Source organism: Trifolium pratense, linkage group LG7, assembly GCF_020283565.1.
Source record: "Trifolium pratense cultivar HEN17-A07 linkage group LG7, ARS_RC_1.1, whole genome shotgun sequence".
Classification (NCBI taxonomy): domain Eukaryota; kingdom Viridiplantae; phylum Streptophyta; class Magnoliopsida; order Fabales; family Fabaceae; genus Trifolium; species Trifolium pratense.
This window is the reverse complement of record NC_060065.1, coordinates 46,651,752-46,670,498: the sequence shown is the minus strand read 5'-3', so window position 1 is coordinate 46,670,498 and position 18,747 is coordinate 46,651,752. Positions and strand designations below refer to the sequence as shown.

Genomic DNA, 18,747 nt, shown 5'->3' with positions numbered 1-18,747 from the left:
ACCTACTTATATTTTCTACTTCTCTACTTATGGGTCAAACAAAATTTTGATAAAATTCTTAAAATGAAATTTTATTTTTTATTTTTTATTTTGTAAGGAAGAAAACACAATATAAGTGAATTTTTTTTTAAAGAAAGAGTTTATAATAATTATCTTTTTTTAAGTTGTTATTATCTTTTTTAAATTTGTTATTATTAGGATAATTATTTGTTATTATATTTTTTATCTTTGTTATTATTATTTTTTTATGTTTATCCAAATATTGTTTACATCGTTTTTTAAATTTGTTATTAATAAGAGTTTGTTATCAATAATAAGATAATTATCTTTTAAAAATATATCTCTAAATAGTGGTATATATTTTTTTATTAAAAAAACATAATTTCATAAGTCTATTATTTATGATAAATTTATATTAAAATATCAAAACTTTTATAAAAATATTTCATCAAACAGATGTTATGTACAAAAAAAAAAATTATATTTTTTCAAATATATAAAATTAATTAGTTTTCTTGAAAAGATAAGAGTAATTGAGGAGAGTATAATTAACAAATCGTACCCTTAAAATAGTAAAATAAAAGTTAAATAAAAACATTAAATTTGACCTGAAAAAACATTTAAAAAGGAACGTTTTTAGTGGGAGTGGTTATGACCATGCATAAATAATGAAAATTGCTTAACGCACTCCCCAGATTGCTTAGCGCACCCCCATATGCTTAGCGCGCCCTCCAATTTTTTCCGTCCCCCAATTTTTTCCTAGCGCGCCCCCCATATTTTCTCGTGCGCCCCCAGTCCCCCCCCCCCCCCCCAATTTCTAGCGCTCCCCCCTTTTTTTTTTCTCCCACAGATTTCTAGCGCACCCCCTAGTTTTTTTTTCCTCCCCTAGATTTCTAGCACGCTCCCATTTCCAATTAAATAATTACTTTTGTTTCTTTGAAGTACATACTATAAAAATCCATTTTAAATTAATTGTGTTGGATGATTATATAGCCATATTTTAATTTAAAATTGCATACTAAAACATGTACTGTAATTATGGTTTAATTTATCACAATTAACATAAAAACTATTAAGTACATCTAATGATTTTGGATTACAACCTTCTGAAATCATTCCACCGCAAAATTGTTTTGGCATGATTAAGTACATCTAATGGTTTTGGAGTACATATCTCTGAAACCATTCCATAGCAAAATGGTTTTTGAGTACAGATATCTGAAACCATTCCACAACAAAATGGTTTTGGTATGATTTTAGTTTAAAACTAACTACTAAAACATTTAACCATACATAATACTCTGAAAATTATCATTAATCAATAAACTAAAATTCAACTAATCAAAATTAAAAAATAAATAAAATAAATCAAGGGAGCGCTAAAAATCTGGGGGGTGCGCTAAGCAATCTGGGGGGACGCTCTGGAGGACGCGCTAAACAATTTGGTGTATTTATGCATGGTGCATAAGCACCATAACTTTGTCCCTTTTTAATCCGAGGTATGTACTCAATCCCTTTAATTATTTTTTTTGTTTTTGTTTTCAAGGCCAGTTCAATCTGGTTCGGGGTCAATTCTAATATCAAGTGTAGTTCTAGCCCATTCCGATCGCAGTTGCGGGGAATCGAACTGTGATACTCCCTACCATGTTCAGCGCCAATCACAACTGAACCAACTAACACCTTCATACGGATCTATATATTATATACTAATTTTTGCTTTTTATTTAGTTGGTCGAATTAAAATTTAAAAATCAACATATATCTCTTATTGAGGTAGCAAATTTAGATAGAAAACTTATTAGCCTTTGATTAATAAAAATAGACGGTTGAAATTTGATATCTCAACTCATATGTAAATATATGCAGGTACCAGTATAGTGACAAAGAGAGGTTTAAGCAAAGTACTTGTTCACTCGCTGGTGTTGTGCTTGCTATTGGCTATCTTACCGGTATTAAAGATGATACCATCATTTCATAGTAAATTCATACCAAAATATGGCACAATGCTGATGGACTCAGGGACGGATCCAGAAACTAATTAAATAGGGAACTGACCATTTTTTTATAAGAAATATTACATAAAATTTAATTGTAATTTATATGAATAGGGATCAAATTATACCGATATAAAATTATTTTACACTAATTTATTTATTGGAATTAATTTAGATTATAAGTATACATACAAATTAATAATAATTATATATAAAAAACAACTTTGAAGATATAATATATACACGGTGGGAGGGAGGGGCCGAAGCCCACCCTTGCCACCCCTTAAATCCGTACCTGACTGTCTCATTATTCCTGTTTTCTTCTTTCAATTGGTCGTGGGTGGCATTGCAATAGATCACCCTGTTAACAGCACCATCTATTCAATCTTATACATTCTACTGCTATCAAGTGATTCAAGTGTAATATCGGTCGTAGAAGTGAGTTTTGTTTCGTGGAATGCTGCTATCGCCATTTTGATCTTTTGGGTTATTGTGATCGCAAAAATTGCCAATTATAACAGGGAAGAGATCTATAATATAGATATTGTAGTTTCAAACAGAATTAAGACATTGATATCAATTATTATGAGCCTTAACATAGTCTACACTGGTTATTTCATAATCCGTAGTATACTTAAGATCGTGAACTGAAGTTTGGCTCAAGTACGTCAATTGCTCAACCGCTTAGTCTCGTGACGTGCTACGGGACCTCCACCGTATCGGGGGAGATCTTTAATCCTACACCGGTTAATGATACGATGGTTTACAGTATTTATAATTTCATTTTGAATTCTTTTGTATGGATCAAACCAGCTTTGAATTAATTTTTATTAACAATCTATAGTAGCTAGCTAATCTTGTTTATTTTTATTCATTTGTTTCATAAATGTGAGTCTCTTGATATTATGGGTGTTCTTTGCAAATTGTTCATCCCACTTTAATCATTTGTTAGTAGTTAATCTCTGTAGTTATAATTTTCTTGAGCTCTTTTTAGCCCTCTTTGCAATAAAAAAAATTATGTAATTTCTCTAATTTATTTTGCATTCTCATCTTTGTTGGTGAAAAAAAACTATAATTTAAATATTTAACCAAAACATTACTACTCATGACTACACTATTTTGAAGTACCGACCATAACCAACCAACAATATTTGTTTAGTGGATTCTTATGATGTACAGTTATTTTTAGTCACTTTTGAAAAGAGCATAGAAGAATAATGTGGTCAAGATATTGCTCATTAGCAAGATTCTCACTCAACTTTATTCTCCTGTAAAGGCCAAAAGTTATTCAACTACTACCACCACACCAGAATCCCTCAAAGTTGATAATAATTTAAAAAATAATATCGTTTAATGTAATCGCATCAATGTCGAATATTGATATGTGACCAATACACTAACACGTCTAATTCGAGAAATATTTGTGGTTAAGATATTTATAGTACTTTTTCCTTTCATATGACAAAATGTTTGGTAGAAATTTAGAGTGAATAAAACACAAACAAATGAAAAATAGATCCCCAATGGGGTTTACACTAACAAAGGTCTATAGTAGAGAGTGTCCGGTTTAAATCTTCGCCCTTCATTTTTTCTTAACTTTATCTGTTACTAGTATAAATTAGTGTTTGAGATTTCGTTGGACCTCCACCATCACTTGAGAGGATCCAGTCTCACACAAGCACAACAACCAACTAGTATTTTGTAATTAATTATTCAAATTTCTGTCGGCTAATAATTTATTTTATGTTTTCTATTGTTGAAAAGGTCATGCCAACTTGTGCATTACAAATACAGTACATGTTAAGGAATTTAAAAATGAAAAAACATGTTTTAAATTTTTCTTATATATGAAACTTTAGTGAATATTTAGTACTATGACAAAGATGATGTTAGAAGAGTTGGTAATAATATTATTCTCTCTAAGAAGAATTTTTATTTGAGTTTCATATCATATTCAAATAGCCTAAGTCGTGATATACTTTAGGTGATAGAAGTCAAAATTCTAACTACAATAGCTTAAAAAAAAGAAAATAATTAGCATGTAATATCCTTTCAAAAAGAAAGGTAATTAAGAAAGAAAGAGTCAAGGCAATAATGAAGAGAAAAACAAAACAACATGAAATAAAAAATCAAGTTCCATTATATTATGTGGTTTTACAAGCATAAATCAACAAGGAATATTCAACACTATCTTTATCTTTCACTTCCAATTTCTCCTCTAACCATAATCTATTATCCAAACCACTCCTAGTCCTAAACATAAACACAGCATAACCATTAACACCTTTAAAAAACCAATTATGAACATCCCATAATAAATCCACTAATAACCCATCAACAAAAATTGTTTGATTCCCCCTAAAATTCCACTTCAACCTCTTCACACTAATCACAATCTTCTTATCAATAAAAACATTCAAAACATGTGATTTATTATTAAACCCTTCATTTTCATCAATACATTTAATCAAAATATCATGCAAATTTCCACTCACACAAAACTTAGCCTTAGTTGAAAAATAAAGTGTGTTACCTGAAAAATATTCACTTCTTGAAAAAAGTGAAACTTTAGCCAAAATGGTTTTTTTTTTCACCTTCTTTATTAAATTTTCTTCACTTATATTGTCACCTAAAATAAGACCAATTTCTGAATCTACTAAAATTGCAACATAAAATCCATCAATAGGTTCAGGACTAGTTTCATATCTTGCATTTGAAAGATCCCAAAAGATTTCAACTTTTGAATCATGAAAATGTTCCATTTCCATAAATTTGCTTCCTTTTTTCTTTCTGAAAAGCCTTGAATTTGTGTTGAGTGTGAATGTTCTTGAAGCTAGTGAATCTTCTTCATTGAAGATTATTTTGAGTCCTTGATTTGATTGGCTTTTACACCATGTGACTTTGATCAAAATTTGTTTTTTGTTGGAGAGGATTGTTTTGTAGATTGATGAGATTGAGTTTAGTGTTGAAGGTATGAGATTTTGAGATATGCAAGATTTTGATGAAGAATGTGACACATTTACTGCATTTTCACTAAAACAAGAGATTATGTTTGATATATTCATGTTGGAGATGAAAAAATGATATGCAAGGTTTTAAATTGCAGTTGTGTCGTGATTCTCAATATTGCATAGAATTGAAGATATTAAAGGTTAATTGGTCTCGATCACGGTCATGTGGCCGTGATAGAAACGTTACGACAAATAAAAAACTTTGATGCCACGGATCAAATTGTGCTCGGAGGATTTTGGAGACATTCAAGTGTTTGGTTTTATGGAAGAGAATGAAAATGAATGAGAGGAGGCAGGGTAAGACAATCTTGTTTTGTGATAGGACTATTACATTATCATTTGTATTTAACATGACACTCTCGTATCTCTTTCATACCTTATAAATTATGCGATTTAGATTTAACACGGTTACTGCGTCACACAATAATTGTTGTTGGCCGTCTGATCAGAAATGAAGGTCCGAGATCAAATATATTATGTAAAAATAAAAAAAAACTGAGCCGTTGGATCACAATTCGATGACTGGGATCAACTACTACATGCAATTGTGTGTAATTATTACAGCAGCAGATCCAAATCCTAAATTATATAATTTTAATAATGGTCCTTACCTTAATTATACTAATATTGAGGCAGAAACTAGGTAGTGTATTTTTTAAATCTGTTTCGACAGTTAATTACATGATTTAAAAATACAATGATGTAGAAATTGAAAAAGAAAAAGAAATAAAAGGCTTTATTACCGGAAAAAGTTGGTCCTCCACCTACCCTATACTATCTTTTAGGTACTGTTTGTGACATGATCATATGTTGCTTTAATTTCTTCACCAAAAAAACATGCTGCTTTAACTTTGTACCATGGTTGGGTGATTATGAAGAATCATAAATAAGGAGAAAGTGCTGAGTAATTTATGAGAATAGAGACCAATATCATTCTTCAAATACTAAATATGAAATTATTTTTTTTAAGGAACTAAATATGAAATCTTATATACCCTCCATCACTATTATAAATAAATAAATAATCACATTTTAGGTTCATTGAAAAATTGATGTATTTGGTCTATATCAATTTTACAATAAACCTAAAAAATTATTTTTTGCTTATAATAGTGATCGAAAAGAGTAGTAAGTAATGATTGTTATCTCAATAAACATCATTTGGAATTTGAATAACAAAATTCAATAATTGCACAATAAATTGGGACAACACCTCCTCAACCAAAAATATTTACTAATACAAAATTTTCACCACCATATGATAGTGATTATTTTCAGGGGCAAAGATAGAAGAGAATGATAGAGGTTACGGTTCTTAAAAAAAAAATACTTTTTATACTAATATATTATTATATTATTCGTTTAATTTCACGTTTGATTTTTCTACTTTATTAAACTCGTAAAGGTAGTCTCCTTTTTTTAATTTAAAATTTTGAGCCTATTTTTTAATTTATAATTTTGAGCCTTTATTTGTATACCCCTTTTATCCCGCTATTTTTTATTAATTATTTGGTTCTCAAGGTAAAGGGGTTTCAGTAATCTATATTTCAGATACGAGATAAATAAATGGTCAAAAATTATTTTTACCAAGAATTAAACTAAGTTCTCTCGAATGATTTGTCTTAGGTTAAGTGTTGTGGCAATTGTGAGGTAAATTAAGTCTCGCGTTGTTTAGAAAAATGAAGGTTAAACACTTTATAAAACCTAATGCCTTAAGGTTTTTGGTTAAGATGTGGTGTCTAACTCAGTTGCATAGTTCAATTGAGAACAATGTGAATGATCTTCGACTACCTTCTTCTGACCCAACAGGAAGTTCATTAACCACTTTAGCTCACTACGTGATTAGATCCCACTATTTTTGTTCTTCTTTATCTTTTGATGCAAATTTAGTATTAGTTGAAAGAAGATTTAAACGTGAAAGTGACAATTCAGAAATTATATGTAGAATCAAACAGCAAAGGGATTAATTCTTGTGTCTTGGCCTTATATAGTTCCAATAAATTCACTTCCTCCAAAAGAACATAAAGACCGGGTCATCTTTTACTAGAAAATTTGCATAGTTCCATTTGAAATTCTTTTATTACATACATACATTTTTTTTTGTTATCGCGTTATTGTCAATTAGATATACATCATTTTATTGGAACTCAAATAAATATTGAGTGTGTACATAAATTAAAACAAAGTTGTGTTTAAAAAAAAAAATCAGGATTGTTGCTGTCAAGACGGTGCACAGTCTCACAATGTTTTCAATCTCAATCGTTGATTTATAATTAGACGGTTTAAATTACACATCAACAAAATCAACCTCTCTTAAAATTGGATATTGGGTCTAACTCAACCTTACAAAATCGGCTTGTAAGGTGAGAATTGTCACTTACTTATAAACACTTGTCAATGACATCTCACAACCGATTTGGGACTTTTTAACCCTCTTTTATAGGTACCATAGAATTATCCTAAAATCCTAAAATATATGTACATGTCTAGCATGAAATATACAATATTACTTGTTGATTCTTTTTAGTGGTTGTGTTGTATCGTGTCTACCTTAATTACTTGTTTTTTTATAAAACTTAACATCAAGTCTATTAGCGGGAATATTGGGAATTTTGATGATTTGATAGACAACAAACGAGGCCAGCTATCTCAATTAGAAATTTGTTTTTTATTTTTTTTTAGAAATATTTTCTATATTATTTCTACTCCCTAAGTCCACTTTAATTCAAATTTGTTTGTCTATTTCTCTAAATAGAACTCTGTTTATTTTATTGTCAAAAAAAAAAAGAACTCTGTTTAATTTAAAATAATTCAAACTTGTCTGTACTTTGTGGGGTTATTTTGACATAGAAATGTTGGTGAGAGTAGGGGTGATCGCGGTGCGGTTTGGTTCGGTTTTGAGCATAAAAGTCATCCTAACCGCGAGATAAAAATGCATGCGGTTCGGTTTGGTTCGGTTGATTTTTAAAAAGTCATCCAAACCAAACCAAACCAAACCAATGCGGTTTGGATCGGTTCGGTTGGTGCGGTTTAAAACATAACGATTGTACCGAACAATTTTAAGCATAAAAAAAAAAATAAAAAATTGAAGTTCCAAAATAACATTGTAGTACCAACAAAAATTATTTATCCAAAATAACATTATAGTAACTTACAATTTTAAATATATAAAAAAATTGAATTTTCAAAATAACATCACGGTACCGATAAAATTTGTTTATTTAAAATAACATTACAACACCAAAATAAAATTTCAGTACAAAAAATAAAAACAACTTGAAGTTCGATTAATTTGGTCGACTGACTTGGTAATTGGGCATGTATATTGGAATATAAATATATTTTCTTTTACGATATTGGAATATAAATATATAATAGTAACTTAATGCGGTTTTTGCGGTTATCCGCGGTTTTTGCGGTTTTTGCGGTTTGCGGTTTTGCGGTTTGCGGTTCAGTAAGAAAGCCATCCAAATACATCCAAACCAAATGCGGTTTTTGCGGTTTTCGGTTTGGTTTGGTTCGATTTGCGGTTTTACTTTTGGATTGGTTCGGATACGATCACCCCTAGGTGAGAGGGTGCGTGTATGATAGAATAATAAAAATGTAATTATTGTTTTCCAAATCAAAAGCTGGAATAGCTCAGTTGGTTAGAGTGTGTGGCTGTTAACCACAAGGTCGGAGGTTCAACCCCTCCTTCTAGCGTTTTAATTTTTTTTTCTCTCATTTTTTTTGTGGTTTGTATCTTTCATTAATGGTAGAGAACATAAGTATGCTCATAGAGCAAATATTATAAATTCTGAGTTATAGAATGTACATAGCATTTTAATTTTCTTCAAAAAAAGGTTGTATACCTGTAGGAGTCCTTACAAAATAAATACATAGGTCAATGTCTCCTAACAAAGTAATTATCTACAACAAAGAACAGTCACAAAAATAGCACTTCTTTCAATTTAACTTGTTGTCTTAAAACGTTAATACTCTTGAATAAGAATTTTGTCACCTATGTAGTCTTCTTTCAATTTAACTTGTGGTCTCAAGACATTTATAGTACCTTCAGAGAATGAATATGCTATGGCCAAGAATTTAAGTAACATCTATCAAAATTTCTTTAGAACAGTTCACTATCTCACAGAACATAACCATTGTCTAAGAGACGTTACACAACATTTACTCAAAATTTCGTTCAAAAACCACAACATTCGACTTAAATTAATAATCACAAGGCAACCGGTAACTTGGGCCTTATGCAAGAAACAAATACAGCCACATAAATTAAACTGGCAAAAACAAACAAAAGTGCAACACTGATAGAATCACTCTTCCATGAGAGGATTCTCTTCTGGCAGTTGTTGGGTAACATTGACTGTGATCTTATCGCCTGGTGTAGAGTTAGGTTCTGTGATCAAAACGATGTCCTGCTTCAATTCCTTCTGTGCTTCCCTCCGTGCTTTATCCTTGTTGCCTTTCATCCTATTGAAGTTTTTACAAAAATGTCAGCAATAAGACAAACAAAAAAACCTTGAAATTGCAAAGCTTTCCAAAAGACATATATATAAAAAACAAGGAGTGAAAGAATGACCTGTTCTTATGGTGGCTCTCCTCCCTACTGACTCTGATCTTATCAATCTTAGGAATTGCCTTGAGTACATTCTCAGCAAGATTCCTGTCGTATCTCTCAGGCCTGTTTCGCTTTCTCTCAAACTCAAAGGTTGAATCCTAAAACAAGATATAATAATAGCTCAGAGGTTTGTCCAAACCAAGACAATTAAATTAAACAGATATGTAATAAGTAATATCAAGATAATAACCTGTGTCATATCCTTTCCATGAACTCGCCTATATGCCTTGGTCCATTTTACTTTCCGAGGATTTCTCTTCATTTTGAAGTTCTTGTGGCATTTTGATCTACAAAACCGAAAAATCTGCACATAAACTGGACGTCAGAAATCCAAATAATGAAAGTGTATGTGCGCCAGTGTGACTTTGGCAAAAGCTACACTATTAACACAATCATCCGTCAGGCCGTCACTGTGATTTCATCAAACAAACAAGAAATAGGAGCTTTGTTCTATTCTATTCTGTTTCACTCCATTTCTCACTTCGATCCAACATTTCATCTCATCTTATCCAATTAGAGCAGTAAGTTATGTAATACACAATTCATAAATTATTAATTTTAGTAAAAAATACATAAATTCAAGATAAAGTGAAAGATCATGGCTATATCTGGAAATGCCAAATTGAGCTTGTGCCTTACATCTTATACGTTCATATTGAAAAAAAACTGTTTGGTAACAGTTTTTTCTCATAAGCTTATAGCTTATAACTTTTTTTGTATAAGCTAATTCAACTAGCTTATAGCTTATCATATTTCTTCCAATTTTACCTTTATCATCTTACTTTAAAAAATAAATATTAATTAATCATATTTTTTTTATGTAATTTCATATTTAGAACTTAATTCAACTGCTAATTTTACAACAAACACTACAAATTCAATCAGCAAGCTTATAGCTATAAACTCGCTCATAAGCTATAAGTTATAAGTTCATCTACTATAGGCTATCTTATCAATTATCTACTATTTTTTTTGCCACACAGAGCACATAAAATATGGAGTGAATTTGATATTACCTTTGCATCGTTACGAACAAACTGAATTCCATGTCCGGGATATACAGTCGAAGAACAAAACCAACATTTCTCCAATCTCATTGTGCCTCCAGACTAGAGAAACACTTCACTGAAAAACCAGCAAAACGTTCCAAAATCAATATTAACAATTATAAATTATTATTGCACAAAAGCCTCAAAGAATGAAAAAAATTTGAAGCATAATGCTAACATAACAACTAGTTGTATTATCAGATTAAGCAAAATCCTAATCAGTTACATAACCTAAAAGGAATAAACAAGTTTAACATGTATTAAGCTACTACTAATACTGATATCATGTGAAACGGCGCCGTTTTAGCTTGGAATTGCTTTGCCGTTAGCAGTGGCGGCTTTCGCGGCAGAAAATCGCGATGAAGGAAAATTCAACAAATTGAAAACAGAGGAAAAGGTTCTCACCGGAGTTTGTTGTCTTTCGGGCGGACGGCGGTCAAGTCCGCCTGCGATTTCTGGCGGTTGAGTTCAGTGCGGTGAACTTTGTTGTTTTGATGGAGCTGGTGAATTTTGGTGATTTTTAGGGTTTTATAATTAATTGTTAATATTTTTATTATTATTATTATTATTATTATTATTTTCTTTTCTTCGGTGAATAATAATGGGCTACTTCAAAAAATAAATCAACTGGGCTTGGGTTACAATTGAGATTATGAAAGCTTATTTTCCCTATGTTTTTCTCTTTAGGCCCCCATGATTCTTTTTTCTCATGGATTTTACTTTTTACTTTGGATTTAATTGATATGCACCGACGGTGTAAAATAATTTTACACTGTCAACCAATATCAACCATGTTTTCCGCCACATCACCCCACTTTATTGATATGACATGACAAAATAATGGTTGTTTATTGGACGATTGTGTAAAACTATTTTACACCGTCGGTGCATATCAATTAAACTCTTTTACTTTTTTGCCCATCAATAAAAACTTCGGTTTTTACGACAATTTCTATTAACCGAATTTTTCCAGAATTTGAACTAGGAAAAACTTCAATTTATGCGAACCGAAGTTTTTATCAAGGGCAAAATTGAAATTTTTTGGGTATAAAAGATACGTTGGCGGCCTAAAAAGAAAACATCTTATTTTCCTGCCCTAATCTATTATTTATATATTTAGGAGTTTCTCTCTCATGGTCTTATTCCTATGTGGCACCATTTCCTTGATCCATGTCTTATGTGGCATTCTAATATTTCTCCAATTCCTATGTGGCTAACTATGAAGGCCTTTGCAATTTCTCTAATATATGATGATATCATTTTACTTAGAATCTTTGGCTAATTTGGAAATTCAATCATTTTTCAATTATTGTTTATAAATCGAATTTAATGCACCTATTAAAAATAATTTTAAAAGGAAATATTTTACTTGGTTGAGACTTTGGTGGTTTCTTTATATTTGAAGTTGCATTACCACGTCCGTTGATGATCATGCATTCAATATATTCCAATTTTACGAGATTCTTAGCTTATTTAAAAAAAATTAATTATTAATTATTGTCTTACTATATAAGTTTTTGCATTAGCTAGATCAAAATGGTTAAAATAAAAAAAAAATAATTATAGATTATAATATATTATTTCAAAAAAAAAATCAATTTTTTATGAATTTCGAAAAATTACTAATTTCTATATTTTTTTTGTTTTCACCACCAATTTAATCAGGTTCGGGACAAGTTCAACGTCAATCACCACTGACCAACTAACGATTGGTCTAATTTCTATATTAATTAGTTATGCAAATTTAATATTTTTTTTATTCATGTACGTCCAAATAATTCATTTGTGTGAAATTTTTATTTTTATTTTGTGTAAAACATTGATATATTCCAAAAAAGGAATCAATATATTTTTAATTAATTTTTAGTAATGGTTTTAACTACACATTTTGGGCAAATTACTTATATACCCATGTTTATTATTCTATATAAGAGGTATTTTGATGAACATTACAAATCAGATTTCAGGTATGTCTCTTTGTTATGTCTCTTTGTTATTCTATAAGAGGTCTTTGGATGAACATTACACATGTTTATAATTTTCGTGACTCTTCATTGTTTTATTTGTAGTAGTGAAGCCGACGATCCAAATTGCAATGTGTTGGTATATATCTTTAATTTACATCTTTCTACTACATTTTTTTGTTGATATAAGTTTTGTACATAAATGATGTTTATAAATAATTATAATCGTACTAATTTTGAGATATAATTTTTTATTTCCAGATCCATGTAGAAGAATGACAATATTCCTTATACAAATTAGAATTTAGTAGTATCAACTAATGTTATTGTTCTATTAATATAAGCAAAATAAATCTGTATATTTTATTTTTATATGCAAAATAAACCTGTTTATTATTCACATAGAAAAAACTTGATATAAAAGAACATCGAAAAATGGCACGCTATGAGTCATCTATGGTTCTGAATTATTATTTATTTTGACTTTATGGTTCTGAAATTTTAAATTCAAAGTTAATGGAAAGAATGTTTTTTTGTTACAAGAATGAAAATTTTCAATTAATTAGAAAACATATTAATACCAATTTTGAAACACATACACTTAAATGAATTCAAATTAAATACCATAATGATTAAATATATTAATTATAAAACGTATCAATCTAATATTAACAGGGTCCATGATTTATTTCCTATTAGGTTTTTTCTTGGGTACAATGGCTATAAAAAAATTAAATACATTGAAGACATAACCAAAATGAATCATGATTATATGTGATGTGATAATAATAATATTCTATGATTTTGAAATTTAATTTTAAATTCAAAATAAATTGAGAGAATATTTTATTTTAATAAAAAATATATTAGAGAATATTTTATTTTAATAAAAAATATATTAATGGCAATTTTGAAATATTTCTACTTAAATGAATTCAATTCTTTAGAAAATATAACATAATTTTTTTTGGAAAAGCAATTTTTTTAATTAAATAGAGAAAAGAGCACAACAAGTGCTAAAACACAATACAAGCAAAGTCTGGTACATAAGAGCCTCAAAAAAACCAAAGCTCAACTTTAAGCATGGAGCTCATAAGCTCAGTCCTGTCCTTATATGATAGCAGAACATCAAAGAGATACAACATGTCCAGAATAAAACTAAAAAACACTAAAAAAACAATCTAGAAAAGATAACATTTTCGTTAATATTCATATTGTGTCAATAAAACATTAGTCAAAGCAAATATGAATTCACATAAAAGGAAAAAAAGAATGAAATAATTATCATTAAAATTATTGCACAAAATAATTAAGAGATCATTAAGATGGTCAATGAAAATTTGAATCCATCCAGAAAAATTCTTACAACAATTAATGGTTAGGCACATTCAATAAGATAATTACATGTAATAAAACCATAATAATAAACAAATATGTTAAAATTAAAAAGACAATAGACATAAATGCATTGTTTATCTTTTTTATCCAATAGCTCACTACTAATCAACCACTCTTATTTTATTATTATTTGTTTCAAATTCAATATTTTAGTTTTACGGTCATCCTTTCTCATGAATGCATTACACATTATTAATATTTTTGGTAGAATTACACATTATATTAATAACAAATTAATAATAAATAATATGTTTAAAGGTCTAATTAAATCTAACCAATAAATAATATTTTTCAAGGTCTACATAAAAGCCACACTCTATTAATACTAAATAATATGTTTGAAGGTATATAGATAAAAGTTTCACAGACATTCTAACAAAAAATATTGTATTTTTAAGCTCAACCTCCCTATAAAATAGGCTCATTGCTATGATTTCATTACCCGTGATTATTTAGATTACACATTTATCTTTGTTTTATTTACATATTTAAAAAAGTTCGATTTAGGAGTCTCAATTCTTTTCTCAAACGTGTATTTTTTCTCATTTTTTATTTAACTTATTACGAGTGATCAGAGGAGTAGCAACAAACTCATGCAAACGTGTCTTTGTTTTTTTATTAGTAAATATTTTCGTGATATTCATATTTTGTCAATAAACACATTAGTCAAAGCAAATATGAACTCATAAAAGGGAAAAAAAGAGTGAAATATTGTCATTAAAATTGCAACGCAATAATTAAGGGACCATTAAGATGGTCAATGAAAATTTGAATCCATAAAAAAATAGCAAATATTGTCACCGATGTCTTTTCTAGAAATATTTTAGGAAATATTTTGACATCTTATTCTATTTTTTTAACATGAATACATTTAAATTTTCAAAAGAAATAATTTTTATAAATATTATTAACTAAATATTTTAAACACTTTATGTATGGCGTTTAAATTTTTATTAGTAAATATTTTCGTTAATATTCATATTGTTGTCAATAAACACATTATTCAATTATGAATTCATAAAAGAAAAAAAAAAGAGTGAAATATTATCATTAAAATTGTCGCACAAAATAATTAAGAGACCATTAAGATGGGCAATGAAAATTCGAATCCACAAAAAAATAGGAAATATAGTCACCAATGACTTTGCTAGAAATATTTTAGGATGAAGGTTCATCCAAATTCTGATATATTTATGATGGGTGGAACATCCAAATTTTTATACATGGGATGAAATTTCTATAAGTTATATTAGTGACTAGACTCAATGTAGAGAAATAAAGAATTTAGGGTTTGAAGTTCGGTCCCCCTAATAATGTCAAAATTTACCAACTATATTCATAGACCACGGGGTTGAAACTTTTACAAGTATTTTTTTTTTATTAAACTTTTACAAGTGTATGAATGAATGACTGTTTAATATAAATTACTTATATGTTTAAAATTTAAAAAATTTAATTTTGAACGTAGAAAAATAAAAAATTTATATTTTTATAAGTAAAAACTAACCCGTGCAATGCACGGGTAATTTATACTAGTTATTCTTAACAACGGGTGTAGTATTCCCCCCCCCCCCCCCAATATTGTAACTAGAGCCTTCAAAATAGTCTAGCACATGTGGGTTATGCCTTGAAATTCATTCTACATTTTTTTGGCCGATCTCGACCAAGAGTAGCCCATATAAGTTACCCACAAAATAAAAACCTAAAAGAGTTACACTAACTAACAAAAATGGTTGCTACATTTCACATATACCTAAAATATCCTTATTTAATTTATTTATTTTGAAAAACTACACTCCGATCACAAATGTAACCAGTGACTAGTGAGAAAATACATATCCACTGCATTAGCAAAGTAGATGAAACTAAATAAAAGGTAATGGATAAAAACCAAAGAAAGAAGGGAACTTCAGCCCAACCACATGGGTGGTTGAAAAGCAGCAGAGGAAAATAAACATCGACACCAATCACAAAGCAAGATGTTTGAAGCCTCTGTAGCGGGAAGAGTAGTGTTATATGAACACAAAAAGACCGGAAAAAAATACGACACAACCTTTCTCCACTCACAACACAATTATCGAGATGTGAAAAAAATATTAAAAAAAGCATAAAGTGAAACTTTATTGTATTTTTGTTAGAATATTATGTTGAAATAACATTTCACTTACTTTAATAAGGACTTGGTCCAAAATTATACTCCAAAGACGACCTTTCTGATTGAGGTGAAAAAAATGTTTGGATACTAAGAGACTAAATAATTTGATCGAAAAATAATCATCTTGCTCAACCGTCCATCACCACCTATGCACTCTTTCACCTGAAGACTGTCAGCAAGTCTTGAAAAACCGGCTTCTGCCAAGTAAAGAATAAATTATGCCAAGTAAGCTACCAACACCAACGTTAAACCACTTTTTCCCTAGCTACTTTTCCGATCTTGCATTCCTTTAGCTTCGATATAAGAAACAAGGAAACCATACAAAAGAATTGCATTGCACAAAAATTGTAATTAAAAGTAAGGGGACAAATAGAGAATCCATTGTTGTGACTTTACTTCTATATCGGACAACAAATTAATATGCTTCTTTTAACTAACAATTAATGTTCAATTAGAAGCTAGACTTGTTCGTTCCATTGTTGTGTGTCCATTTTCCAACTCTTAGTGCAGATGTTGGACTTTGCATATTTTGATAGACATGAAGATGAATAAACACTAAAATTGTTGTTAATAACAACTATTGGTGTGTAGTGTTGGAGACGAGTGTGAACAACAAGCTGTACGAACTTGTTCATTCTCTGCTTTGGAAACTTCACCTGGGTCCAGGGACGGACCGGAGGGGGGGCGAGCAGGGGCTCCAACCCCTCCCTAAATATGTATACTATGTTATGTATATATGTATATTATAATCTATAAGTTGTTAAGTTGGGCATATGTATGTATAGTTGTTGTCTTTTTGTGTACTACTGGTTTAAATAGATGATCATTTAATGTTTATGGGTTGCTAATGACACATCCTATTTCATAGCTACTTCTTTTTATACAATATCTAATCTAATATTATATGTTTGTCTATTCTATTTTAGAGTTTTGCTAATAATAATGAATTTAAAGATAGAAATTTTGTATTGATAAGAGCTTTTTTTTTAAATTTTAAGAAATTGATTACACGATTTTTTAGTCAAAATTACCATATCCGACTTTTAACATGTTAGCATTTTCCTTTATTTTATCACAAAAATTTATTTTGTTTTAGGTGCTACAATGTTTGTAAGAAAAACTATAGTGATTTTATTTTATATGTATTGTTTGTTATTAAAAAAAAACGGTCTATTCGGCCCCCCGTCTCATTGATTTCTAGATCCGTCCCTGCCTGGGTCAACCACTTCCTACTATTTATGCCAAGTCTCAAACTAAGAACAACAACCATGGCAACTTTACTTCTCATCTTTGTTCTTATTGTTGATTTTGGTTTCAACTTGCTGGAATTATTTGTGAGTTTGTTGTAATTGATTTTTGGTGCCCACAAACTTTTTGATGAAATTCCTCAATGAAAGGTCATTTCTTGAAACATTTTGAATGTTAGCCTATTAAAACTCTTTTGTTTTTTTTTTCTCTCTCTCCTTTTTTGTGTTTTTTTTTACTCGCCTCTTTGACTCGCTTCAAACGCATGTCATCTAAAATGGTGAGTAAAATGAGTTCGGTAATGGCGAGTTGGAGTCTATGCCTTAACAGGCTTGATGAATAGCAAATGCTTATGCCTTAACAAGCTTGATGCTTGTTGGACCGTGGATTAGTATGGATAACTATCATACTATGGAGCACTATTACACTTTTCTCCACTTTTAACATGTCTCACCCAGCTGGAACATCCAGGTCACACTGAGTTGCACCTTCAACATAACTAGCTCAACTGAATCACTCATGTCACGTTGACCTACACCTTTAACATGGCTACCTCGACTTGGTCATTCAGGTCATGATGGGCTCCTCGGTGAGTCTTTGGTACAACTGTGCAAGCTCGCCCTGTGGTCCTTGAAGAAGTGTTTCATGGCTTGTCATGTGTCTTGTACAAGCATGATGACGTGAGCAACGGATGCTCCAGTTTCACGTGTCCTACACGAATGAGTGACTTGAGCTGCACGTGATTTGTCTCCACGTGTTCCATACGAACATGTTAGACATTGATCTCATAAGTTTAATTTATTGGGCATGAACATGCAAAAAAGCCCATTAGTTAAAGTAGGAATGAACTATAAAAGGAGACACATATGAAACTTAAGGAGATATTCATTCTAGGTTAAATTGCATAATTTAAGTTTAGTCATTTTCTGAAGTCCTCTAGAAGTCTATAGAGCATCTCACCTATTGTAACTATCTTATGTTTGCTTACGTGAATGATTACATAAAAAAGAGAGTATGTTTTAGAACTCATATTTAAATAAATAAGTCGAATATTCCATTTTGACTAGAATACCTCTTTATTTATTTTTCTCATTTTTTCTATCTATTTCTATAATTTCAAAGAGTATTGAAAATAATTGACCAATCAAAATTACAAATTTCATCATTAAAGTGGATAAGTGGGGTGTATGAGATTCGGATCCAATCCCTGCATATATAAATCAATGTGTCTGCCAATTGAGTTATGCTTATGAGGACGACCAATCAAACTTACATTATCATATTATTATGGGTAAATGACCATTTACCCCCTG

At 30.0% G+C, this 18,747-nt stretch overlaps 2 protein-coding genes and 1 non-coding gene across 3 annotated transcripts; 1 reads left to right on the top strand and 2 right to left on the bottom strand.

Moving 5' to 3' along the window:
* Positions 1-4,138: 4,138 nt before the first annotated feature.
* Positions 4,139-5,336, bottom strand: LOC123898512. The gene has a single exon (XM_045949490.1). It carries the CDS (start codon positions 5,057-5,059, stop codon positions 4,139-4,141), a length of 921 nt encoding a protein of 306 aa, XP_045805446.1. The 5' UTR covers positions 5,060-5,336.
* A 3,297-nt stretch (positions 5,337-8,633) lies between these two features.
* On the top strand, positions 8,634-8,707 carry TRNAN-GUU. The gene has a single exon. It is a non-coding gene; the product is annotated as a tRNA-Asn (tRNA).
* Positions 8,708-9,087: 380 nt separating this feature from the next.
* Positions 9,088-11,203, bottom strand: LOC123897729 (probable ribosome biogenesis protein RLP24). Its single transcript, XM_045948472.1, has 5 exons — positions 11,078-11,203; positions 10,640-10,748; positions 9,814-9,927; positions 9,585-9,721; positions 9,088-9,475 (listed from the first exon to the last, which is right to left on the bottom strand). Exons 2-5 carry the CDS (start codon positions 10,718-10,720, stop codon positions 9,319-9,321), a joined length of 489 nt encoding a protein of 162 aa, XP_045804428.1. The 5' UTR covers positions 10,721-10,748; positions 11,078-11,203; the 3' UTR covers positions 9,088-9,318.
* Between the last annotated feature and the right edge of the window lie 7,544 nt (positions 11,204-18,747).

Coding starts and splice junctions, on each gene's coding strand:
- LOC123898512 (XM_045949490.1), bottom strand. CDS start 5,059: ATGAATATATCAAACATAATCTCTTGTTTTAGTGAAAATGCAGTAAAT.
- LOC123897729 (XM_045948472.1), bottom strand. CDS start 10,720: ATGAGATTGGAGAAATGTTGGTTTTGTTCTTCGACTGTATATCCCGGA. Junction 9,928..10,639: donor TTGTTCGTAACGATGCAAAG/GTAATATCAAAT, acceptor GTTTATGTGCAG/ATTTTTCGGTTTTGTAGATC. Junction 9,476..9,584: donor GAGAGCCACCATAAGAACAG/GTCATTCTTTCA, acceptor AAACTTCAATAG/GATGAAAGGCAACAAGGATA.